Here is a 27,529-nt window from a genome sequence, read left to right on the forward strand (position 1 = left end):
TTATTTTTCCGTCAATAGAGCGGTGTGAGGGCTTAATTTTTGTGGAAGGAGTTGTAGTTTCTATTGACACCATTTAAAGTGCGGTATAATGTACTGGGAAACTGAAAAAAATAAATTGCGGGCTGAAATTGGAAAAAACTGCGATTCCTACATTGCTTTTTGGTTTTAGTTTTTACGTCTTAAAAATGACAACTTTATTTTATTCTGCGGCTCAATACGATTACGGTGATACCAAATTTATATAGGCTTCTTTATATTTTACTACTTTTACAAAGAAAAAACTATTTGTTAAAAAAAAGTTGTTTTCTTTCACCACATTCTGAGAGCTATACATTTTTTTATTTTTTTGTCGATTGAGCAGTGTGAGGGCTTTTTTTTTGTGGGATGAGCTGCAGTTTTTATTGGTACCATTCTTTGTACATGCAACTTTTTGATCACTGTTTCTAAAACAATTTGGAGAGCTAAGGTGACCAAAAAACAGCGATTTTGGCGGTTAATTTTTTTTTTACGGCTTTCAACGTGCTAATTAAATATTGGAATATTATAATAGTTCAGACTTTTCCAAATGCAGCGATACTAATTTTGATAAAAAAAATTATTTTTCACATTACTTTAGAGGAAAAATGTGAAAAGAGGTTTTCTTTTTGAACTTCTAATTTTTTTTACTACTAATAAATTTGTTAAACAGTTTTTTTTACACGTTTTCTTAGCCCCCCCAGGGGACTTGAACCGGCGATCGTTAGATACAATAAACTGGTACTGGTACTGGTACAATAAACTGCAATACTAATTGCAGTATGTTGTCATTTTTACACGCTTCTGTCATACATAGCCGACACCCGCTGAGTATGGAGCGCGTTCAGGCTGTGAGCGCACATACTTCTCTTTAATGCTTATCACATACATGTATGTGATAATGCATCAAGGAGTTAAGGACGCAATTCATTTTAGTTTTGGCTTTGAGGACGCAGTGTATTTTTTAATTTTCACCAAAATGCATTATCGACAGCCCTAACTTTAAATTTTTTATTTATTTATTTTTTGCTGACTTTGCTGTGTGAGGGCATATTTTTTTGCGCTCCAGGGGGTATGTTTTCCGTACATAAAATTGAGTGGTTTTTTTTGTTGTTTTTTTAAGAGGACTGTTCAAAAAAATCCTAAGCAACTGTTTTACTGCACATTAGCAGAGTAAAAACTCTCTATCAGAGAGTAATAGGAAAGCGTCACTCTCTGACAGCCTATTCAGCTGACTATACTTCTTCCTCCTGCACTATGCTACTGTCCCTCATTTGTGACACCCTTCCCTGAATGTAGGGGGTGTTAAATTAATAGCAGATGCCGCCCCCCGCGTATTTTTACGTCGCACATTTAGCCACGATTTTGGGCAAATATTTGCTTCATTGCTTCTGACGCATTTATACGTAGATTGTATATGTAAATCGCAACGACAGCGCATCTAGGGGTGCAGGAACTTTCATAGCATCATGGTCACAGGACTAAGGTTCTGCACCCAAGCATTGCAAAGCAGGAGGTGGTTTGCGGGTCTGCTCTGAGTTCTAAGTTAGTTTCGAGTTTGGGTTCTGAATAATTTAAAGTGGTTGGCCACTTCATAATAAAACGTACTAACATGAAATAAAGTGTTATGATGTGTCACATTAAGTGTTAATGCGTCTATTCCTTACTCCAGCTCTGCACTGAAAAGCCCCCTGCTGTCCATGGCCATAAAATGTAAACAATATATAGTGGTGGTCTCCGTGTCGAGAGGATGGAAAATTGGGGTGGTCACAGGATTTACCCACCTAACCGCTTTCCCTTGCTGTGTCCCCTTCTTCACAAATGCTGAACAGTAGCTGGACAAGTCAAGCGCATGTGTAGATACTGGCAGCATAATCTCCATTCAGCTAGTGTTTAACTTCTGCACAGAAGCCGGGAAAGTGGTCACGTGGGTAAATCGTATAACAACTGCCTTTTTCCATCCTCTGGGAGCAAAGATCGCCGCTGTCTATTGTTTACGTGTCACATAGATGGGCAACAGGATGCCTTCTAGTGAAGAGCTTGGGCACCGAATAGCCGCATTAACACTTAATGTGACAACATAATAATTTATTATATGTTAGAAAGTATTACTATAAAGTGGCCAACCCCTTTAAGGAGTCTGAATTTTTTTTAGGGGGTCTATTCTTAGGTCTGAATAAAGTTTATTGTCTGGTCTAGGGTCTAAATTTATTTAGGGATCTGGTCTGGGGTCTGAATGCATTTTGAGGTCTGCTCTGTGGTCTGAATGTAGGGGTCTGTTCTGGGGTGTGAATTTATTTAAGGGTCTGATGTGGGGTCTAAATAGTTTCGGTCTTGTCCCGGGTCTGAATTTATTTTAAGGTGTCTAGTCTGGGGTCTGAAATAATTTTGGAGTAAGGTCTGGGGTTTGAATTGATTTTGGGAATCTGGTCTGAGGTCTGAATTTATTATGAGGTCTGAATTTATTGTGTTGTTTATTATGGGGTTTGATGCCTCCCCTACCCCAATCTCGCATTTACTACTAATGGGTCCAATAGTGTGTGGTACTATTGTTCCAGCAGGCACTGATTATTTGTCAGGTCATGCTGGGAGTTGTACTTTTTACAGAAGTTGTGTTTTTTTTTTATCATGCCCTCTTCACATGACCTGGTAAATGTTCCAGGAGTCAGCAGTCTAGCTCTACATATAAGACAGAGTCACTGTGAAAGCAAGTTGTTTGTGTTGGTATAAAGTGCAATAATGTGCAGCACAAGTCAAGGACATGTGGATAGTAAACCCTGCAGAGACAAGTCATGCCCGGGAGAAGTTTTCAAATATATATATATATATATATATATATATATATATATATATATATATATATATATATAGTGGGGCTCTGATTGATCATGATACCCCTTTAAGATACATACAGTTTCGTAGAAGAGGGGTCCACTAGAATGTGACCTGCAGCAGTCACAAAGGAAGGATATATATATATATATATATATATATATATATATATATATATACATATACATATATATATACACTACCGTTCAAAAGTTTGGGGTCACCCAGACAATTTTGTGTTTTCCATGAAGACTCACACTTATATTTATCAGATGAGTTGCAAAATGACTAGAAAATATAGTCAAGACATTGACAAGGTTAGAAATAATGATTTTTATTTGAAATGATAATTTTCTCCTTCAAACTTTGCTTTCGTCAAAGAATGCTCCATTTCCAGCAATTACAGCATTGCAGACCTATGGCATTCTAGCTGTTAATTTGCTGAGGTAATCGGGAGAAATTTCACCCCATGCTTCCAGAAGGCCCTCCCACAAGTTGGATTGGCTTGATGGGCACTTCTTGCGTACCATACGGTCAAGCTGCTCCCACGACAGCTCTATGGGGTTGAGATCTGGTGACTGCGCTGGCCACTCCATTACAGATAGAATACCAGCTGCCTACTTCTTCCCTAGATAGTTCTTGCATAATTTGGAGGTGTACTTTGGGTCATTGTCCTGTTGTAGGATGAAATTGGCTCCAATCAAGCACTGTCCACAGGGTACGGCATGGCGTTGAAAAATGGAGTGATAGCCTTCCTTATTCAAAATCCCTTTTACCTTGTACAAATCTCCCACTTTACCAGCACCAAAGCAACCCCAGACCATCACATTACCTCCACCATGCTTGATAGATGGCGTCAGGCACTCTTCCAGCATCTTTTCAGTTGTTCTGCGTCTCACAAATGTTCTTCTGTGTGATCCAAACACCTCAAACTTCGATTCGTTTGTCCATAACACTTTTCCCAATCTTCCTCTGTCCAATGTCTGTGTTCCTTTGCCCATATTAATCTTTTCCTTTTATAAGCCCGTCTCAGAAATGGCTTTTTCTTTGCCACTCTGTCCTGAAGGCCAGCATCCCGGAGTCGCCTCTTCATTGTAGACGTTGACACTCTATTTCTCAAACTAGAGACTTTAATGTACTTGTCTTGTTGCTCAGTTGTGCAGCGGGGCCTCCCACTTCTCTTTCTACTCTGGTTAGAGCCTGTGTGTGCTGTCCTCTGAAGGGAGTAGTACACACCGTTGTAGGAAATCTTCAGTTTCTTGGCAATTTCTCGCATGGAATAGCCTTCATTTCTAAGAACAAGAATAGACTGTTGAGTTTCACATGAAAGCTCTCTTTTTCTAGCCATTTTGAGAGTTTAATCGAACCCACAAATGTAATGCTCCAGATTCTCAACTAGCTCAAAGGAAGGTCAGTTTTATAGCTCCTCCAAACAGCGGTGCTAACATAATTGCACAAGGATTTTCAAGTGTTTTCTAATCATCCATTAGCCTTCTAACACAGTTAGCAAACACAATGTACCATTAGAACACTGGAGTGATGGTTGCTAGAAATGGGCCTCTATACACCTATGTAGATATTGCATTAAAAACCAGACGTTTGCAGCTAGAATAGTCATTTAGCACATTAACAATGTATAGAGTGTATTTCTGATTAATTTAATGTTATCTTCATTGAAAAAGACTGTGCTTTTCTTTCAAAAATAAGGAAATTTCTAAGTGACCCTAAACTTTTGAACAGTAGTGTATATATTTTTATATATATATATATATATATATATATATATATATATATATATATAAACAACTTTATTTAAGTCATCAGTATATGATCGGTGCGTGTCCGACATCCGGACCCCGCACCGATCCGCAACTCCAGCTGCCTCCGTGCACTGGATGTTTGGAACGGGATGCAGTAGTTGGAGCCGGAAGCAGATGGCTCTGACCATATATATATATGCATGTGTATATGTATGTATATATATATATATATATATATATACACATACTTTTTTACTATAAAAGTGGGGGTACAAAAGAAAATTCCACACGGGGTATCATCCAACCTAGTTGAAGCCCTGCTGACAATGACGTAACCTAGAGAGCCTCCCTTCCTTGTGATGATGCAATCTGCATTGATTGTGGCATTACAAGGGTTAAACATCTGGCATAGGAGTTGTTAAAAACGAAAGCCACAATGCATCTGTAAACAGAGCCTAAGGACGAGAAAAATGCAGAAAACTTGCGAGGACCACATCACCATATCAGAATTCCTTTGATTGTTGGGCAAGTTTTTCCCCCCGTAGGAAAACATTCAGTTTGTGCAGCGGTCAATGAAAACCACTCACCCTCCACTCACATATTATTGCACGACTAGTCAGATTTTCCATTCAAAACTGTATTAGCAGTGTGTCACAACCCCTGCGGGAATTTTATCAGCAGCCATATTGGTTGACACAGTTATAAGAAATTGTGAAAAATAATTTTAATACTTGTGAACACCTCAAGGACTTGTTTTTGCTGGTAATTTTTTTTTTTTTTTTTTTTTCTGGCAAGTAACAGGGTAAATATAGACAAAACTAAGATGTTTCTTGCTGTGTACCTACATTTATGCAGTGAACTTAGTTGGTATGATAATAAATGAGTACATAAATATTGACTTTCAAATCTTAATAACATCTCCAAAAAGATGGAATAACTATTGTACTGTATTAGGATATATGTAGCACATGTGCCTCAAAGTTTAGCCAAGACTGCCAAGTTTGCTATTATTTGAGGTTTTCTGTTCTCTATTGGAAAGGTCATCAAGTCCACAAGTTTAGTCTACTGTTTGTATCTAGACATTTAGTGTTTCCTTGGACATTCTTGCAGCTGTAATTAGGGTTTGGTTCCAGTAATAAAGAAGGAGATTATATTGTATTTGGTCAATGAGATTCCATTCCTTTGCTTATATCAATTAAGAATTTGTGATTCAGTCAGACTCTTTGTGGTTGTATTACGTCCGGGTAATGTTTTACAATTAACAGTAGCAACAACAAGTATCTCACATTTTGATCCTTGGAGGCACTTAAGTGTCACATTGTATCTGATTGCACAAAGTATTCTCAGCTTGTTTATCAATAAAATAAAAAAATGTGCATGCGTGTAGAAATATGATAAATTCTTCGGTGTATTTATCCATGTATGTCACTGAATAATAAATGTCCCTCAACTTATGATTGTTGCTTTTTTATATGTACTTTTGGTATGTTGTGATTGGCAAGGGTTTCTCTTGTTTAGCACACCATGAACAATTTGTGGGTTAGCAGGTAAATTTACATACATTTATGAATATTTTTTACCAGCTGTTTTACTTCTAATACTGAATGTATGTCAGGTAGATACACTTTGACGTTGCATCTTAATCTCAATAAGGTTCCTCCTAAGGCTAGGGCTACACAACGACTTTGGTTACGCAATGTCAAGTCACACGTAAGTAATGCGACAAAAAAATGATTTCAATTTGTCAACTTGTTGTCGCATGACTATTTTAAAGTGAAATTTGTTTGTGAGTAACATGCAATTTAGGCTATGTGACATCTAAAAGACATTCAAAAATACATAAAATCGCTGACATGTCCCACGCAACTTACATTGCAGTCTATAGTGGAAAAGTTCTGCAACCAAGAAATACAGCAGTTGTAGAATTTTTTCAAGTGTCGAGTCACAGTTGAATAACGTTGCATGTAATACCGTGACCACATTTACGGTAGGTTCATCACATAATTATTCCTAATAGGATCGGGCACAAAACACTTATATTATACAAGTGCATATAGTGGTCACGAAGAGTTAACAAATTTACAGACCCAATGTCAACAACTTTGTTAAAAAATCATTGACAGCTTTAGAGATGATTCCATATGTAGTAATGAATGGTCAGAACTGTTCAAAATTTGCGTAAAAATATTATTTATCTAGAAAGAAGCCCGTGCACAAACCAACCCCCTCATCCAAACTCTCCCAATTGGCAATTTATCAAGGAAAGGCTAGGCCGAACCACTTCTAAACACTCATACAAAGTCACTGCCATGACTCGTTTTCAATGCCACCAAGGTTTCCTCTTTATTTATCAAGATGCTGTTACACGAAAGTCAAAACCTGTCATTCTTAACTTAACGCGAGTAAGACGTGTCATTTGCCATACCAAATAGAATTGTTATTCACAAAGATGTTCTAGATGTGCTCAATGCCAGCGTAAAAGTCTCACTCACTGGCAGACCACACATTTATTTTTCTCTACACTATGCCCTTAGCCAGGCCTATTGAACATCTGTAATCTCCTTCCTCTTAAGCAATTAAAAATGTACTTTGACTCTCTTCAACTCACTTCAAATCAAAAGCCAAGACACTTATCACTTATCTCAGTACTAAAGACCCCTCTCAGTATTTTACACATGGAGAGGTGCTGCCGACAACGATAATATTTAGCACTTTTAAAATTATACAATCAGCTCATGAACGAGCGTTTGCTCGTTCATCTACTGATCGCTGCCCTGTTGACACAGGGAAATTATCTTTGAACGCTTGTTTGCCCGATAACTGGCCAGTGTAAAAGGGCTTTAAGATTCTCCAGGCCAATATTAGTTTAGTTAACAAACAGAGCAGAGCGAACACAAACCAAAGGAGCACATGGAATCCAGCTACACATTACCTTTCTGATTTTTAAAGAGGCTCTGTCACCAGCTTTTGCAACCCCTATCTGCTATTGCAGCAGATAGGCGCTGCAATGTAGATTACAGTAACGTTTTTATTTTTTAAAAAACGAGCATTTTTGGCCAAGTTATGACCATTTTTGTATTTATGCAAATGAGGCTTGGAAAAGTACAACTGGGCGTGTTGAAAAGTAAAAGTCCAAGTGGGCGTGTATTATGTGCGTACATCGGGGCGTTTTTGCTTCTTTTACTAGCTGGGCGTTCTGACGAGAAGTATCATCCACTTCTCTTCAGAACGCCCAGCTTCTGGCAGTGCAGACACACAGCGTGTTCTCGAGAGATCACGCTGTGACGTCACTCACAGGTCCTGCATCGTGTCGGACGAGCGAGGACACATCGGCACCAGAGGCTACAGATGATTCTGCAGCAGCATCGGCGTTTGCAGGTAAGTCGATGTAGCTACTTACCTGCAAACGCTGATGCTGCTGCAGAATCAACTGTAGCCTCTGGTGCCGATGTGTCCTCGCTCGTCCGACACGATGCAGGACATGGGGAAGTGACATCACAGCGTGATCTGCCAGAAGCTGGGCGTTCTGAAGAGAAGTGGATGATACTTCTCGTCATAACGCCCAGCTAGTAAAAGAAGTAAAAACGCCCCGATGTACGCACATAATACACGCCCAGTTGTACTTTTACTTTTCAACATGCATACATTTAGAATAGTGGCATCTGTCGCCCATAGGTCTCCATGTTAGGCCTCATGCACACTTCCGTTGGCCGTCGTATGGCTGTTAGTGACGAATCCATGAAACACGGACCGCACACAAACAGCTTCCGAGTGCAGGCCGTTTTTTCACGGAAGACATCAATGAAAAGGCTGAGACTGTTCCGTCGAAAAAGGACAGGAGTAGGACCTGTCCTATTTTTGACGGGAACGTCCGTTAAAACAATGGAAGTGTGCATAGCCCCATTGAAATTAATGTGTCAGGGTGCTATCCGTTAAAAAAAACCGAATAGCACCCTGAAGAAAAAAAACTGAAGTGGGCATGAGGCCTTAAAAATCATTTACCACGCGGTATACTTTTTTTATGGGATTCGGCAGGATGTATAATCGTAGTCTACTACGCAATTCTATCTTTTAAAAAAGATGCGTACTGATGTATACCAGCCAGACAGAGTCCAAACTCTTTTGGCCTCAGTTGGGCTAATTGAGCTCTATGGACACGTTTAACGTGTGCATCGGAACCTTTAAAGGGGCCTAAAGGAATTTTACTACACAAGGGAGATATAGCATTAACCATAATTTCCTGATAAAAATAGATGAGGGGCCATTCAAAGGGAGTCATATTTCCCAGCATACAATCAATTTAAGGCACTTATCAGATTAGGGAAAAATAGTCCTATGTATGATCGCCTATTCCGTCCCTGATTAGCAGATGTGTAAAAATATTTCCAGTCCTTTGCATTATCCACTGTAAAAAAAAAAAACATGTCGTCGTTTTTACAAGGGTTATTTCTTGACTCACTAAACCTAAGAAAGCTGCTGTGCCTTGATATAAATATGCATCTGTATTCCATTCTGTTATTTTGCTCCAGGAGGGAAGACGAGTATTATTTACTCCGATAACAAGTTATGGCCTAGTCTTTACTCCGACAGAAAAACGACAGCACTAAAAGTTATATTTCTGAACCTAAACATTATACCAAGGAAGATTTCCTGCCCGTTAAGTCGTTTAAGCTTTGTTTATTGCTTGATGAATTCCCCCTAAAAAGCATTATGCATATTTATATTTTGCCATAATCATGTACTGATGCGTTCCAACATTAGGAATAGTAGTCAGCAATGTCTGAGCAGATGTGATCCAGAGCCCAAGCAGGTAATATGAATATCGAAGCAGAGGATGTTTGCTCAGCTAACCATAATTGAATGCATTTTGCTTCTGCATATATTCTCTTGGCTTCTGGTAATTATATGGAATCTAAAATCAAGCTCAATGTTTCTGTCGCGGACAAGCTGCCCCATTTGCATATAAAATTCTTCAGACAAAGTCTGTATGTTGGTGCTGTATTTAGTGTGCAAATTATGCGCGCCTAGAAAATAGAAAGATTATGATAAGGAAGCGTTTACCCCTAGCATTAAGTTACAATGCAGTGGTTGAACTTTTTTTTATTTTGTTTGTATAGTAGTTATTCAATATTTTCTGTAAGATAGACGTGAATCAAAGTCACTTTTTGTCACATGGTTTCTCTATGAGACTGGTATTTCCAAGCATGTTACTGTCGGCTTTTATTTGGATATAATAATTTTCCACACAAATGGTTAAAGCGTACTTCCAATTATATAGAGAAATGATTATAGTGCCGAAGTATGCACAGTAATAATTTTTCTATATAACTTGCATAGCAGATTCTGTCTCTAAATAACAGTACAATCTAGACGTTGCCTGAGCTGCGGGCCCTTATAACAATGCATTAGGAGATAGAGCGTCCTGCTATGTCTCCTAGGCTCCTGTCTCCAGTACGGGAGCCAGCAATATAGGATGTAATGACTTATGAAGGAGCCCGGTGCTAGAAAAGTAGAATAGAACTACACCACTATTTCACAAATAAACAATTCTAGGAAATGCGACTAGAATTCGTTTTCTGTATCACATTTTTGAACGCATTTTTTGAAAATTGTAAGAAAAAAAGAAAAACAGCAGCACCGCATTTACATATCAATATAATGTACATTGTAGCTTACCCCATTGCAGTCAGTGCAGTGTTCTGCATGCTGCGATTTACATAAAAAAAGATAAAAACACCTTTTTAAAAACTCTTTTTTAAAATAGAATTTCATATTTTTTATGCACTACCATGTCTTTTGTAATACTGTAGACACTTACTAGACCAGGTTCACACAGGGCAGTTTTGTGCAGTTTTTGTTGCATTATTTTTATTAGCGGATGCAAAAAAGGGGAGAATTATCCTTTCCATAGAGAAGAACCGTCTTGTGTGAGCCTGGTTTAAAAACAAATACCACAAAAACATTACGTGTGAACCCAGAATTATAGCAAGAACCCATTGTGAGTTTTCCCAGCGTTGCATTTGGTTTCTGAAGTTAAGATAAAGAGGAATGATATTGAGGAAGGACTTCATGGATCGCATTAAAACCGGCTTTTCACTGATTTTCTATACAGATCAGTAGGGCAGCCACCCTAAAGCCATTGACTTGTTCAAGTGTGATTTAGCCCTTAGTCTTATTTAAGCGTTAATACATACTGACAGGTTTAGAAGCAACTGTAACCCATATCAAATGTATCTTAACTTACTATAAAATGTGCGTGTGAGATTATTGAATTTATTGAAAGGAAGAATAGCATCATACCATTACTGCATCTAATGAGAGAAGGATTCAAAAAGTTCAAAAAGTGGCATCATGTAATGTTAATATAGCATTAAATCATTATGGTAGATCTACATTTTACCACAATGTCATACGCGCTTCTATTGGAGCTTCTAGGCAGGTGGAGTTTATAAAGTTGAGGTGCCTACATAAAATAATATAATCTATTCAGACAGAGATTTACACTTTTATCTCACTCCATATACTCCAAAATAGTTGCATCACAATGCGTGAATAAAAGTACCACTTTTTCACTTGTATCGCATGGAATGCTTCCTATTCCTTTGACATTGGACTAATAGGTAGAGATAAGCAAATTTCCCCAAATTTGTGGCATCCTAACAGTGGCATCCATCACCACCGACTGTAAATGTATCCGTCACAAATATACTTCATGAACTGGGGTCATGAGAGCTAATGACAAATCTGTTAAACGGATACCATTGTAGTCTATGAGTGACTACATAATAGCTCAGACTATTATGGTGTCTGTTTAACGTATACGCCATAAAAAACTTTTAAAAAGCCCATGATATATATATTAAACGTATGCCTATGACATACCATGCAGTGGCATATGTCACCCATAGGCTGCCATGTTAAAGTAATACATACTGCATGATATTAGTTTTTTTATGGGATTTAATTGCAAATGTAAAAGTGACAGCAACATATATGGGTTGAGGTAGGAATAACCGCAGTGCATTTTGGGAAGGTTGCATGCACGGAATTATGGGGAATCCTGCTCAAAGTCATGTGATCCTTTTTCTAGTGTGTAAAATGGGTCCGGCACTCACCGACTGCTGCCGTCCGTTTTTGCAGCAATTTGTGCACTACAACCCTCAAAAGTTTTAGAATTTGCAGAATCCGAAACTTTTGGGAAATTCTGACCGAACTTAATGTGCTAGTAGGTCATGTAAACATTTTCAAAAATGTTCTTCCACATTCATTTATAAACTATGGTTAATATAGTAAACTGACCAACCACCATCTGATTTTTGTAAAAAGTTTGAAATCCAAGTTGATTCTCCATTATTCTCCAGAACCCATCTCATAACATCATTTTTGGCTTTTTTTTGTTGTAGGGTAAAACTTGAATATGGCCAAGGTTAGGTAAAATTAATCTTATGACGAACTGGTTTAATTATGAGAATGAAAATATTGTTTCAACATAAATAAAACATTTTTGACATTTTAAATCCCTTAATTATAATGTGGTCTTGCTAGTACTGATGGGAATTGCTAGGTATTACAATAGATTTCTTTTATAAGGAATGTAAAAAGTTACCAGTTGGCAAAGACTTGATGCATTTCATGCTGTGACTATATTACTGAATTCCATTAGTTCAGTATTTGGCTAAATATTTTACCTCTCCTCTTCCAATAGCAGATGTAATATGTTTGGACAAGTAATGCAGGGTGGGGATTCATTAATCATATATTTTTTAAAGCTTGTAGATATTTTCAGATATTATGCAATAGTTGCCTTCCAGTATTAAATTTAAGCACGCAACATTATCAGGATATTACTGTCTTCCACAAGTTTACAAAATGTATTACTGAAAGAAAATCAAATCATTTGCAAAAGTTAGAGAGTTGATTATGACCTCTGGTAGGCAGTTAATGTTGACCCCCTCCATTGACATGTCAACCTAAATATATCTCCATGAGCAGCTTACCAATGTGATGTCTGTTTGAAAAATACACTGTTTGCTCAGTGTGATGAACCTCAACTACAGATCTCAACATATAATGTAACTGGTTCTGTAAATGGATGTATGATATGTGATCAAGGACTTATGGATCAAGGCAGTTCAAGGTAATTTAATAGATAGCAGATGAAGTTCATTTTAGACAGTCAAATAAGTAAACAAGACAAACTAAAGAGACTAATACAGAAGGAGTGAGTCCTGCCCATAAGAGCTGACAATCAACCAAGGTGAAAGGTTAAACAAGTGAATCAAATTTAATTTAATGGACTTGTTTATACTCAAAATAATTTGACAAAATTTACGAAATTATTTTAATTAATGGTAACAAGACTCTAATCAAGGTAATCTCCAATTGTGTATGTATAGGGACACTTCATGTACAGTAGCTTCTATTCAGCTCTTGGAGAGAGAGCTAACCGGTCATGGTTGGTCCTATCCCCTTTGCTACTAGGTGGCATGAAAATGATCTCCAATGGAATAGCCTTATTAAATGAGGAGGCGGGAAATTGGCTCAATGGTCTTGGAAAGTGTATGGTGGGTGTCTCTGTACGAAGTAGAAAAACCCGGCATCAAAGTGAGGGGCCCATTTTGAAGTTTGTTATAAGGCCCACTTTTTTCTATGTACTCCACTGGTAGTTTACAAGATTGGTAAAATAATATTTTTCACCATTTTTATAAAAAAAAAAATGTTTTTCATTGGTAGGGCAATAAGCCATAAAAATTCTCTGCAAATTATCAACAGGGATTTTCAATTAACTAAAGTGCTCATCAAGTTATGACCTGAGCATATGTTGAACGCATCTACATATATTTCTAATTAATTATTGTACTGCTTATATTTGGACCTTACAAATCTGCTGGTCTTACTGCATGTGATGTCTGACTATCTATTGGATATGTAGATGTACAATACCAATGTGGATTTGTGTCTTCTTTCCTTCTCTATTCCCTTTCCCCCTTCCCTCCTCTTGTAATACTTAAAATTTGTTGAAACCAAATAAAAACATTTCCAAAATTTTTTTAGAACCTGAACAACATTTAGCATGTAGTGGAATGTTCCAGTTTGCCATTAGATGTATTATAAAATGTCACCTTCTTACTGTGTTTCAGCAGGACAGACCTCTGTCCTTTGTGGTCCTGCGACTTTCTGTAAAGCTCCAGCTGGGGAACGAGCCCCACATTCTCCAAGGAAACTGTAGAAAGTAGGAACCCTCCGCTGCAAACCTCCTATTGATTATTATAGGAGCCTCCCAGCGATGTAGTACATCTATAGGCAAACTGGACCGTTACACTACTTGCAGCAGAGTAGCGCTTTCAGCATGTAATTGGAGGTTCACTTTAAATAATTCCTTAGTGGTTGTGTTTGGGCAGCTCAACTATTGTTTATTTATTTATTTTCTCACAACTATTGCTATTATTGGTGTTACATTTTTGTTATTTTAATAAATAAGGGGATTATCCATTGGATAGATAGATAGATAGATAGATAGATAGATAGATAGATAGATAGATAGATAGATAGATAGATAGATAGATAGATAGCAAAATTTGGTAATTATATTTGTTTTACTTACAAATATATTGGGATAGGATGCAGCTGATGTAGGATCTTAACATGGCCTTTTTTGGGTGACAATATTAAAGGGGATTTCCACCCAAAATTTAAAAATCAGGTTGGGGTAGCAGGACAATAAAAAAATGCAGCCATATTGGTTGCCACTTTTGAATGAGCTTTTCGGTAAACTATGACTTTATTTGGTTACCAGTTTCTGAGAAGCTAATTCAAAAGTGACTACCAATATGGCTGCACTTCCTGTTGCATAATTAGGCGGGATTCACACGACCGGGTCGTTCCCGAGCCCGAGTGCCGGCCGGTAAAATCGGCCATTCTGCCCGGCCGGTTTGCATAAAGTTATGCATCCGTGCCGGGCCGGGCAGATCCGGACAGTGACATCAGCGGCAGCTCCTGAAGGGGAATCCCCATGTGTTCGGGGATTCCGCTTCAGGAGTTTCCCCTGATGTCACTGCCCAGATATGGACAGAGACATCAAGCGCTCTGTCCAGGAGCGGAATCCCCGAAAACACGGGGATTCCGCTCCTTTAAGGAGCTAAAGTGCGGCTAGCACATAGCAGAGCGGGGAGATACCTGCTCTGCTATAGTGGCGTCGCTGCAGTAGTAGCAGCCGCAGCAGCAGCTGCTGCTACTAGCGGCGCCATCGAAGGTGTCGCCGGGCCAGGGTGCTTTTAACAAGCAGGGGAAGGGAGCCAGCGCAGCGCTCCCTCCACCTGCTGTACACCCCGGCCCTGCCACACAGTGTACAGCGATGCCATTCGTCAGAATGGCATCAACTCCTCCTCCTCACATGCACTCTGCGCTGTGAGGAGGAGGAGATAGAGCGCAACCGCCGGGAAACCCGGCCATCACTCGGAACACATTCCGGTGATGGCCGTGTAATACCCGGCCCCATAGACTTCTATGGGAGCCGGGCGGCCGGGTGCCCGGGCAAAGATAGAGCATGTCCTATTTTTTGACGGCCGGATTTCCCGGCCGTCAAAAAATCGGTCGTGTGAATAGCCCCATTAGGGGTCTATCATTCCTAATGCAGCCGGGTGCCGGCCGATTTATGAACGGCCGGCACCCGGCCGGGAAACCCTGCCGTGTGAATGAGGCCTTACTAAACTTTACTAATATTTAGCTGTTTTGGCATTATGGGTGGAAATCAAATTTATGGTTAAAACGCCAAAACAGTTTCTTTCCTCAATTGCTGCACATGATACTGAAAAACACTGAATGCTATTTAGTGGCAAAGACACAACAAAGATAAAAACATTAATAGGAGTTATCACAGTCCCAGTGCAAATAAAACTATGGATACATTTATTTTGCAAGTCTTGATTAGAATGTAGAAATTTCATGTAAATTGGTAAGATTATGTGATCTGAATACATCATAGATACATCTCTGAAACTAAAGGTCAGAGAATCATATTAGCTGCAAGTTAAACTCAAACACATTTTGCTGACTAGATTGCTTTAATGAATTTGTCAGCGAATAGAAGTTGTCCTGTTATGTGATACTTTGCCAATTTAATCAATCTGAGCAGTCTTTCCAGTTGTCATTTCCAAAACAGTAGATGATGACTGATCATATTTGGCAAATCGACCCAGAAATCAAATTCTGCAGATTCAATCACAATAAAAGGCTTTGAAATGGAGGCAAAACAGCAATTATTTTAATGTGTGCAAAACAGGTGAGGGAATTATCATAAAAAAAGAAATAAAAATCTAACGGCAAAACAAAAAAATAAAAAATATTGATAATATGGAATTTGTAAATCTAAATGTGCAAACAGGCCACTAATTAGAAGGGGTTGTATGGAATTAGAAAAAAGGGCATTGAGAGCTAGTACTCAGTGTCCAGCCCGAGCACGGGTGACAACTGTTTAAGCCATGTGATGTTGCGATCAATAGCACACAAAACACACATATATGGATTAATACACCTATATTATGTGTCTATGTGTGTATAAACACCATTCAGCCATAGCATTAAAACCACCTGCCTAATATTGTGTAGGTCCCCCTCCCCTTATTCTTGCCCAGTGGTATCTAACACTAAGACACTAAGTTGTGAGTTTGAGCCTCCATGAATTGGACTTGTTTTTCCAGCCCATCCCATAATTTCTTGATCAGATTGAGATCTGAGGAATTTGGAGGTAAAATTTGTCATCTTCGTCATATTCCTCAAGCAATTCCTGAACAATATTTTTCTGAAAGAGGTCACTGGCATTAGGGAATACCGTTGCCATGAATGGGTGCACTTTGTCTGCAACAATGTTTAGGTAGGTGGTACGTGTTAAAGGAACATCCACATGAATGCCATGGCCCAAGGTTTTCCAGCAGAATATTGTCCAGAGTATCACACTGCCTCCGCTGGTTTGCCTTCTTATTATAGTGCATCCTGGTGTCATCTCATCCCCACTCGCACCCGGCCTTTTAATTGATGTAAAAGAAAATGTGATTGATCAGACCAAGATATATTCTTCCATTTCTCCATAGTTCTAATGCTCACATGCTCATTATAGGCGCTTTTAGTAATGGACAGGGGTCAGCATTGGCACTCTAACCGGGCTACAGCTATGCAGCCCTACGCACAGCAAGCTGTGATACAATGTGTATTCTGACACTTTTCTATCATAGCCAGTATTAACTTCTTCAGTAATTGGGGCTACAGTAGCTCTTCTGCGCATCAATGAGCTTTGGGCGCCCATGATCCTGTCGCCGGTTTACCTGTTGTCCTTCCTTGGACCCTTTTTGGTGGGTACTAACCACTGCATACCTGAAACACCCTACAAGACCTGCCATTTTGGAGATGCTCTGAATCGTTTAGCCATTACAATTTGGCCCTTGTCAAAGTCGCTCAGATTCTTACACTTGCCCATTTTTGGCTGCTTCCAAAACATCAACTTCAAGAACTGACTGATAATTTACTGTCTAATATATCTCACCACTTGACAGGTGCCATTGTAACAAGGTGATCAATGTTATTCACTTCACCTGTCTGTGGTTTTATTTATATGAATGAATGGTCTATATCAGGGGTCTCAAACTCGGCCGGGTAAGTGGGCCGCATATAGAAAAAATGTGAAGTGGTCGGGCCGCATTACTTTCAAATTTGATACAATACAAAATGATTGTTAATCAATTAGTTATTTGAACTACTACAACACTAAATTACTATAATAATACTACATTACTATAATAATACCGCTAGGTTTAAAATTTGAGAGATTTCTCCACGTGCTTATTTCAACAATCCAGCTTTCCAGTTTAAGCGTCGCTAAATGCAGTCCGGAGGCTCAGTTAGCACACGTCAAGATTTAGCAGCCCCTTTTTAGATAGTGCCACAGTGCCCTCGGTGGATGCTGCCGCAGTGCCCTCGATGGATGCTGCCACTGTGCCCTCGGTGGATGCTGCTGCTGTGCCCTCGGTGGATTCTGCCGCTGTGCCCTCGGTGGATGCTGCCGCTGTGCCCTCTGTAGATGCTGCCACTGAATCCTCTGTAGATTCTGCCACAGAGTCCTCTGTAGATGCTGCCGCCGTGCCCTCTGTAGATGCTGCCACAGTGCCCTCTGTAGATGCTGCCACAGTGCCCTTTGTAGATGCTGCCACAGTGCCCTCTGTAGACACTGTAACAGTGCCCTCTGTAGATGCTGACACAGTGCCCTCTGTAGATGCTGCCACAGTGCCCTCCGCAGATGCTACCACTGTGATGTCAGGGGCTTGCCCAGAGCTGGTGTCCCGGAGCAGAGCCGCTTCTGGCACTCTGCCTGGGATTCTAGCTCTGCTCCTGACATCACTTTCCATATATGGACAGAGATGTCAGGGGCAACCCCAGAGCTGGAGTCCCGGGCAGAGCGCTAGTAGGCTCTTCCTGTGACTCCAGCTGTGCTCCTGACATCACTGGGACTTCTGCTCTGGGGAAGCCCCTGACGTCATTGTCGATGTATGGACAGCGATGTCAGAGGCTTCCCTAGAGTCCCGGAGCAGAGCCGATAATAGCGCTCTGCCTGGGACTCCGCTCTGGGGAAGACCCTGACACACTGTCCATATATGGGCAGCGATGTCAGGGAATTCCACAGCGTCCCGGAGCAGAGCCGATACTAGCGCTTTGCCCGGGACTCCACTCTGGGGAAGACCCTGACACACTGTCCATATATGGGCAGCGATGTCAGGGAATTCCGCAGCGTCCCGGAGCAGAACCTGTACTAGCACTCTGCCTGGGACTCAGGCTCTGGGGAAGCCCCAGACATCGCTGTTCATATGTGGAAAGCGGAGTGCTCTGGGGAAGACCCTGACACACTGTCCATATATGGGCAGCGATGTCAGGGAATTCCACAGAGTCCCGGAGCAGAGCCGATACTAGCACTCTGCCCGGGACTCTGCTCTGGGAAGACTCTGACACACTGTCCATATATGGGCAGCGATGTCAGGGAATTCCACAGAGTCCCGGAGCAGAGCCGATACTAGCACTCTGCCCGGGACTCTGCTCTGGGAAGACCCTGACACACTGTCCATATATGGGCAGCGATGTTAGGGAATTCCAGAGTCTCGGAGCAGAGCCGATACTAGCGCCTTGCCCGGGACTCCGCTCTCGGGAAGACCCTGACACACTGCCCATATATGGGCAGCGATGTCAGGGAATTCCACAGAGTCCTGGAGCAGAGCAGATACTAGCGCTCTGCACGGGACTCCGCTCTGGGGGAAGACCCTGACACACTGTCCATATGTTGACAGCGATGTCAGGGAATTCCACAGAGTCCCGGAGCAGAGCCTGTACTAGCGCTCTGCCCAGGACTCCGGCTCTGGGGAAGCCCCAGACATCGCTGTTCATATGTGGAAAGCGATGTCAGGGAATTCCAGAGTCTCGGAGCAGAGCCGATACTAGCGGCTCTGTGTCCCGCGGGCCGCAGATGACAGCCCCAGGGGCCGAATGCGGCCCGGGGGCCGCGTGCTTGAGACCCCTGGTCTATATGATGTGTAACAAGTCAGACTCTCTTCTCTATCCTAACAACCTCATAACAATTGCCTGCAGCCAGTTACATTACATATATCATTGGGCATGGTTTATCTTAGCATTCTACGTGTGAATGCAGGTGTTTTCAGATATTGAACACAAGGATAACAAATATTTTATCACCCAAAAAACACCTGACAATATAATATCATTATTTAATGATCTGTCCTTAAAAATATTAAAACAAGCACCAAAAATAGGTGATAGGTTCACTTTAATGCCATTTTTCCATCAATAGAATGGTGTGAGGGCTAATCTTTTGCAGGAGCAGTTGTAGTTTCTACTGGTAGCATTTAAAGTACCACATAATGGGAAACTGAAAAAAAAATCTTTACGGGCTGAAGAAATTGGGAAAAGCTGCAGTTCTTCCATTGTTTTTACAAGGGTTTCATTTTTACGGATTTTACCGTGCAGTAAAAACAACAACATCTTAACTTTCTTCTGTGGTGCAATACGATTACAGTGATATAAAATTTATATACCGTAGTTTTTTTTTATGTTTTACTACTTTAAAAAAATATATTTTTGTTAAAAAAAATTATTGTTTTGTTTCACCACATTCTGAGAGCCATAACTTTCTTATTTTTCCATGAATTGAGCGGTGTGAAAGCTCATTTTTTGCAAGACGAGCTGTACTTTTTATCGGTACCATTTTTTGGTACATACAATTTTTTGATCACTTTTTATTGAAATTTTTTTAGAGCTAAGTTGACCAAAAAACAGCGATTTCGGCATTTTAAATGTTTTCTTTTTTATGGCGTTCACCGTGCAAGTTAAATAACACTACATTGTAATAGTTCAGGAGTTTACAGATGCAGCGATACCAATTATGTTTACTTTTTTTATTTTTTACATTCATTCAGAGGAAAGATGGCATAAAGTTTTTTTTTAGAACTTTTAATATATATTTTTTTCTTTCAGTACTAAAAACTTTATTTCACTTTTTTTTTTACACATTTCAATAGTCCCTCTTGGAGACTTGAACCAGCGATCGTTAGATGGATGGTACAATACACTGCAATACTAATATATTAGTATATATGTTTACAGGCTTATGTTAAAGGGAATGTGTTGCCAGAAAAACATGTTTTTTTTAAAAAAATTAAACATTTAGTGTGGGTGGTTAAACATTGTTCAAATTTTTTTTTTTTTTTGCACGAGTCCAGGAAATATTATAAATTATTTCTAATTTATAATACTACCCATTTTTGGTCACTAGATGGAGCTGTTCCCAAAATTGCAGCATTGCAACATTGGGTTAAAAGCCCTCGCTCTAGTGAGCTCTCAGCATCCCCCCCTCCTTTATCCTGGCTAGTGCCGGGATAAACGAGGGGTTTGAACGGTGTAACCTCCTACACTGTGTGTCGCCATTTTTTAAGGTAACCCACAGTGTAGTAGGTTTACATACAGTAGTAAACACACACAAACACGAACATACATTGAAATCTCTTACCTGCTCCTGCCGCCGCGGCTCCCTCCGGCCCGTCCGCTCCGTTTGCTGCCGCTGGTGCAAGTGCAGAAATCCGGAAGCCGCGACCGGAAGTAGTAATATTACTGTCCGGCCGCGACTTCCGGTCCACAGGAAAATGGCGCCGGACGGCGCCAATTTCGAATAGGACTGTGTGGGAGCGGCGCATGCGCAGTTCCCACACAGACGCCGTACACTGCAGTCAATGGGACGGGAGCCGTTCGCAGTCCCTATGGGACTGTGGCTGCCGTATTCCATGTCTGTATGTGTCGTTAATCGACACACACAGAAATGGAACAAAAAATGGCAGCCCCCATAGGGAAGAAAAAGTGTAAAAATAAGAAAAAGTAAAACACAAACACACAAATAAATATAAAAGTTTTTAATAAAGCACTAACATCTTTAACATATAAAAAAATAATTTCTGATGACACTGTTCCTTTAAGCCCTTCATTAGACCCCTTGACTGCCAAGACAACCATCGACACCCCCCCCAATCTTGCTGCGGGTGGGGGGGCGATGATCTGTCAGAGGGGGCCGCCCCTCTCTTTTTAACACCTCAGATGCTGCGGTCGCAATTGACAGGGTTTGAACAGCGCGACCGCTGCTACTGGCCATTAGTCCCTGATATCAGCTGTAAAACAGCTCTATTGTTTCCCCATATATTTTTTTACATTGCAGTCAAGGCTTCAATTGCCTAATCCCGCCTACACATAAAAATTACGGGTTCTTATGTCTAAAAATGTGGCCTTAATTTTAACACTTATTAAACAGTATGCCACTTTTCTTCATTACAGGTTTTATAGAAATATCCATCTTATTTTATTTTGTTTATTTATTTTATTACTTTGTGAACTATTTTTAATCTTGAGCTAAGCTTTGCTGTCATAATGGCATAATGAGTATATTTGTTTCTGTTATTTTCTATAGCACATATATTATATCCCAGTCATGTGAAAAAGTTTTATATTATTTGTTGGATAGTCTTATCAGTAATGGCTTGGAGGCAAGTGATGTAGACATGTTACATATTGCACTATTCCCAAATCATTTTTCATCCAAGTTGCACAGGTATTTTGTAGAGAAGGTCATTTTCTGCCTCGGTGAGAAAGTTGAGACATCTCTACCAAATGGCTGCACTATCAGGTTTACCTATTCAGGAAGTCTCAAACGATAAATATATTGTTTCCTTTTTTTTTTTTACAAAGTATAGGACCCTCATGCTTTATTTACTTAGTATACTTATAATTAGCATTTATTTTACATTTAGCACCATTACAGTAATGTTACTGTTGTATATGCGCGTCATTTTTTTTAAATAACGATATTCGGATATTTACATATGTGCATACTTTTTAGATTGTGCTGTGCTTTTGTGCCTAAACAGATGCAACCCTTAGGGACTATATATAGTGCTGCCATAGAGTGTCTGTGCAATAGCCCTTTTATGCACTAGAATGGAATAGATGTTATAGATGCGATATACAAATGAAAGATGACGATGACATGAGCTATGTACGCTCTCCACACAAAGCAGGAGCAAAATGTGAAATAGTGTTATTATGAGCTGCAGACTGAAGATACTGGTCATGCAATGTCACTCCCAGACTAAGAGCACGGCCAGACGTGGCAGAGTTTTTCCGCTGCAAATGTTGGTGCAGATTTGGGGCAATTACGCAATGAATCTGCACCAACATTTGCATATTTGACAGGTAATTCAAATGTTGCAGAAAACACAGCGGACTTGCCACAGATTTCAGTTTTTACATTGCAAAGGCTGAAATCCGCAGTGAAATTCCGCTTCTTCTCCGCAACAGACATTGCATGCTGTGCAGGGAAAATTCTGCGCCGCAGCCTATGATCCACAGCGGAGTTTTCCGCAACGTCTGAACTAACTTGCCTAAAAATTTATTGAAACAACTGTAAAAAACGGCCGCTGGAGAATTGCACTGCGCACTGTCCGCAGAGGAATTCCACAGCAATTCCGCCACGTCTGGCCGTGCTCTTATAGATAGACTATTCTGCATCTGGGGCAAATATTCAATCTGTTTCTAAATGGCTGGACATGTTACTTGTTACTTGTTTGCTCACTCCCTGGCACCCAGGACATGTCCTTACACCCCCACCATGCCCTGGTCACTCTTGCGCCTCTTTTTTAAAAATCTTATTAAGACTCCTACACACACACTATTGGACACATAGAATTTTAACATAAGTTTTAATAGTTAGAAAGCATACATATCTAGCAGAAATATAGAGCAGACAAATTTGAAGATGAAAGAATACTATATTTCTGACTAGATAACAGAACAGTGGATATTAACGTGTGTGCTGCTTTAAATCACAGTTATGTAACTGCCTAAGAAGTCATTAAAATAAAGTAAATACGTAGGTATAGAGAAATAAATACACACTGCTGGAAAGTGGAATTAAATAAATATGATATGCATCAATACACAATAAAACACTATGACCTAAGTTTACCTGTTCCATCTTATTCTAGTTTTGTAGAAAAATAAAGTACTGTAGGTGACTCATTAAATGTAATAAATAAAAATGCATTTTCAACTGTTCTAGTCAGCTAATATAAGTAAGGCTTAAGTTGAACAAATAAGGTCAACTAAAATATTACTTAAATGCAGTCATTGAAAACATTAAGTGCCTGTTCACATCAGCTTCACCCTTCCGTTCATGGGATCCGTTAGACCTTTCCGTAGAAGGAACCGATGAATGGAAAGCCTAATGGAAACCATAGCTTCTGTTTGCATTACCATTGATTTCAATGGTAATGCTGCAGTTAATTTCCGTTTGTTCCCATTCTGTAAAGTTTCTGTTTATTTTACGGAAATAATAGCGCAGTCGACTACGCTACTGTTTCCACTAGAAAAACCTGAAACTTTCCGGAATGGAAACAAATGAATCCCAACTGCGATGGAAGCATTACTAGTTAAATCAATGGTAATGCAAATGGAAGCAATGGTTTGTCATTGGTTCCTCTAACGGAAAGGTCGAACGGAACTCATGAATGGAAGTCCGACACCGATGTGAACAGGATCTAACTGCAAAGGGGACAGTTAATTATGAAATAAATAAATAAAATGTACAAGGGAACAGTTGGATGACATAAATTTGAAATCACAAAGCTTATTTTGCGAAAGCAATAAAACTATTTGAAAGTTCTATGATCACTCCAAGACTCAGGGGTGTAGCTATATGGGTGCCCTAGATTCTGGTGACTGTGGGAGCTTAAAGGCTCCTCTGCCACATAAGAAGACACTAGTATTGTGAATGCCATTTGGAAAGTGGGGGTTCTGTTACAGATTTTGCATTGGGGCTCAGGAGTTTGATGTTACACCTCTGCCAAAACTCTAAGATGGGCTACACAGTGGCTCAGTGGCTGACTTGCAGCGCTGGGGTTCTACATTCAAATCTGATCAAGGACGATATTTGCATGGAGATTTCTTGTTCTGTGCAGGTCTCCTCTCACAACTTAATGGGCTTCCATAGAAACTGTGTGTGACATAATGAAATTAGATGGGGAAACCGATTAGGACAAGGACTGATATGAATGGTAAGAATCCCTCTACAGCACTGTGGAATATCTTGGTGCTATATAAGAAAATGCAAATAAATAAAGCTTGCATATGTATGTTGTATATATCTAATTTTACTTTTTTTCAATTGCCTAGCAAGTTTATATAGCAAATTTGGAGTTGGGAAAAATCATAGGTTATACATAAAGTTACAATATAAAAAAAATAATAATTGGAGAAGACTATTTGGGATTATAGGGTTTTATTCTAGGTATTTTCTGATCCAGATCAGGACTTCTCATATTCATTGCCAGAAACGCTTCAATTTGAATTTCCAATTTTCACATTATACAGAGCTCCTTTTATGAAATATGGTTGAAATATAGTTTAAAATAGCTTGAATTAAAATATATGGTTGTGAGGAATAGATGAAAAATTGGTCTTGATCGACACTTGTTCTTACTCTATATTTATAAATCGAGTTTTTGAGAGATATTACTAATATGACATGTTATCATATCTCTAAATACATTTTTGCAGACAGAAAAAGAATGTTCTCCCTAGCTCACTATAGTGCTAGACAACTGGAAATATAAACTAAAATTTGGAAATTTCAGATGTGTACTTGACCTAATACTTGCGTGTTCTTTATCTTCAGAGTGGACTGTGAAAGCAGGGCTGAGTTAAAAAAAACAACAAAAAAACTATACACAAAGACGAAACAAATGTTCTTAATCCTCATAATTAAAGTGAATTTGCATCCTGGGGTGTACAGCTATATCATTCTAATGGCTGCATTTAAGTACTGAAGGAGAGACGCACTTCACACAAGCTGTCTCCTAAGTACAATTGTCTTTTAAATAATTAATATGTTGATTACTGGACAGTAATTAAAATATCTTATAGGTTAGATAACAAGTCAAATCAAGTCTGCTTTTAATTAAAAAACACTGTCTCTGTTTCTTTGTCTGAAGCCATTACCTTAATATATTGCTATACCAATATCTAGCCACAGTCTAATAAAACAGTAGGATTCAAAATATTTTAGCATATATTAGTGTTGTTTTAGAAGTTAACTTAAATTGCAGCAGGACTTTTTGTAATATGAGCTATATTTTTTACCAATAACACTTACTTGCATCAATCCAATGCCTCCCTAAGCATTGCCACCATATTTGTAGTTTGCACATTTAGACATGCAATTTTGTTTTTTAATACCATTACCATTTTTGTAAATGCAACAAAGGCTAAAGAGGTCAGAGACGGCTCTAGGTTTATGTGGGTCCTTGGACGACTGAGACTAAGTGAGCCCCTTTGTGGGGGAACTCACTTACGGCGGAAGTAAAACGGCACAGTACTCCCACACAGTAGTAATGTCCCCCTTTTTGCCACAACAGGATAGTAGTTCTCTTTTGTGCCTGCATATATTAGTTGTGTCCCTATATATTAGTTAGGCCCCCTTTATGCCATCATATAGAAGTTAGGCCCCCTTTATGCCCCCATATAGAAGTTAGGAACACAGTTTCTGTCCCCATATAGAAGTTGGGCCCTGTTTAAGCCCCTATATAGAATAAGGCCCCAGTTTATGGCCCCATATAGAAGTTAGGCCCCCATTGTGTGCCCCCATGTAGAAGTTAGGCCCTGTTTGTGCCCCCATATAAAAGTTAGGCCCCCTTTATGCCCCCACATAGAAGTGTGGCCCCCAGTTTGTGCACCCATATAAAAGTTAGGTCCCCTTTATATCCTCTTATATAAGTTAGGCCCCACTTTGTGCCCCCATATAGAAGTTAGGCCCCCTTTGTGCCAATAAAATAAAAAAGAAATAAATTTACCTTACCCATTCCCACGACGAGCTGATGCGTCCTGTCACTCCTACCTTCCTTCTGTGGCCCAGCACAGTGACGTAATTACGTTACGCTGACTTCATTACGTCACCTGATGTCCCGTGAGTGACGGAGCAGAGTGTCTGTTCTGTATTAATAAGCAAAGGTTACTGATGCAGTTCGACGGCTTAACCCAACAGAGGATCCGTGCCCGCCACTATGTAAAGTGGCAGCGTTAAGCACCATGTTGCTGGGTGCTGATGCCAGCCATGCCAGAGGTATACAACTGTATGCCTATACAGTTGCATACATATGTAACTGTTTTTGTATGGATTTTGTATTGTAGAATTTTGCAAAAAAAACAAAACAAAAAAAACAAACGGAAGATGGCTCCCAGTCCTAGGCTAAGTTGAGAGGAAATACTGTATGGAACATTGAACTAGCGAACAGAATTTAGTTAAGTAAAAAAAAATCTTCTAGTTGGGCATACTCACTCTGCCATTTCATAGAGCATCTGTGCATGAACGGGTCTGCTAGATAAAGGATTATATAATAGCAATATTACTCCTATCACAATCCTTTACCCATATCATCTTCATGATAGTCAACTTTCTTCATGTTGTGTGGCAATAAATAATGTCATATTCCATCCTTGTAAACATTCTGCTTTTATTTATTTTCAGATTATGCCACAGAAATCCCAGCAATATCAACCAGTACGACGTTAGAGATCCGGAAAATTAGTGTTATGACAACAGAGACCAGCACAAAAGTTGACAAGAAAATCACTCTCGTAACCAGCAGCAACATATGTCCTTCAGGAGAGACTGAGGAGGAAAAGGCTAAAAGACTTCTATACTGTTCACTATGCAAAGTCGCTGTCAACTCTGCCTCCCAGCTGGAGGCTCACAACAGTGGTAAGATGCTGCAATTTTCTTGCTGCCACTTCACATACAATTACCATGTAATCTAGGCAGAGGAAGTCAAAGGTGACTGAAAAGTAGGCAAGAAACTGACACTTTGCATAGAGTCCATTAGTACAAATTGTACATGAGTACCCTGGATCATTGCATGTAAATTGCTAGAAGAAAATAGTACGTAATACAATGTACTCTTCTAACGTACACAAACACTTGATGACCATTATAGCGCTGCTTTACTAGTGCAATCACCGTTGGAGACATAACATTAATTGGCAGCATGATTTATGGAGCGTTTCTTCCTTTTTTCTTTTGTGCTTTTTTTTTTAGATCTTATTTAGACCAAAAAAAGCAATCATGCATCTGTCAATGCTCATCTCTGGTCATAAAGAAATAATAATACATGCAACAGTGCAATATTGCAATATTTAAAATAAAATAAAATCACTCCACAAAAAAAAACATAAAAAGATCCTCACACAACAATATAGAATTAGGGCATGACCAGACGTGGCGTATTTCTTCCGCCACTGTCCGCATCAATGCCGCACATAATCTGCGTTGCAGATTC

At 39.6% G+C, this 27,529-nt stretch overlaps 1 protein-coding gene across 5 annotated transcripts in view; it reads left to right on the forward strand.

The window, feature by feature from the left end:
- The window catches only part of ZNF385D (zinc finger protein 385D), a 239,533-nt gene that overhangs the window by 194,487 nt on the left and 17,517 nt on the right, over positions 1-27,529 (forward strand). For all 5 annotated transcript variants that reach the window (XR_012847739.1, XM_075827208.1, XM_075827209.1 and 2 more), the window contains one exon: positions 26,722-26,955. Coding sequence is in view for 4 of the 5 variants with exons in the window: in XM_075827208.1 (XP_075683323.1) it covers positions 26,722-26,955 (234 nt within the window). In the remaining variant the exon portion in view is untranslated. The remainder of the gene's footprint in view (positions 1-26,721; positions 26,956-27,529) is intronic.

The sequence above is a fragment of the Rhinoderma darwinii genome, chromosome 5 (genome assembly GCF_050947455.1).
Source record: "Rhinoderma darwinii isolate aRhiDar2 chromosome 5, aRhiDar2.hap1, whole genome shotgun sequence".
In the NCBI taxonomy this organism is placed as follows: Eukaryota; Metazoa; Chordata; class Amphibia; order Anura; family Rhinodermatidae; genus Rhinoderma; species Rhinoderma darwinii.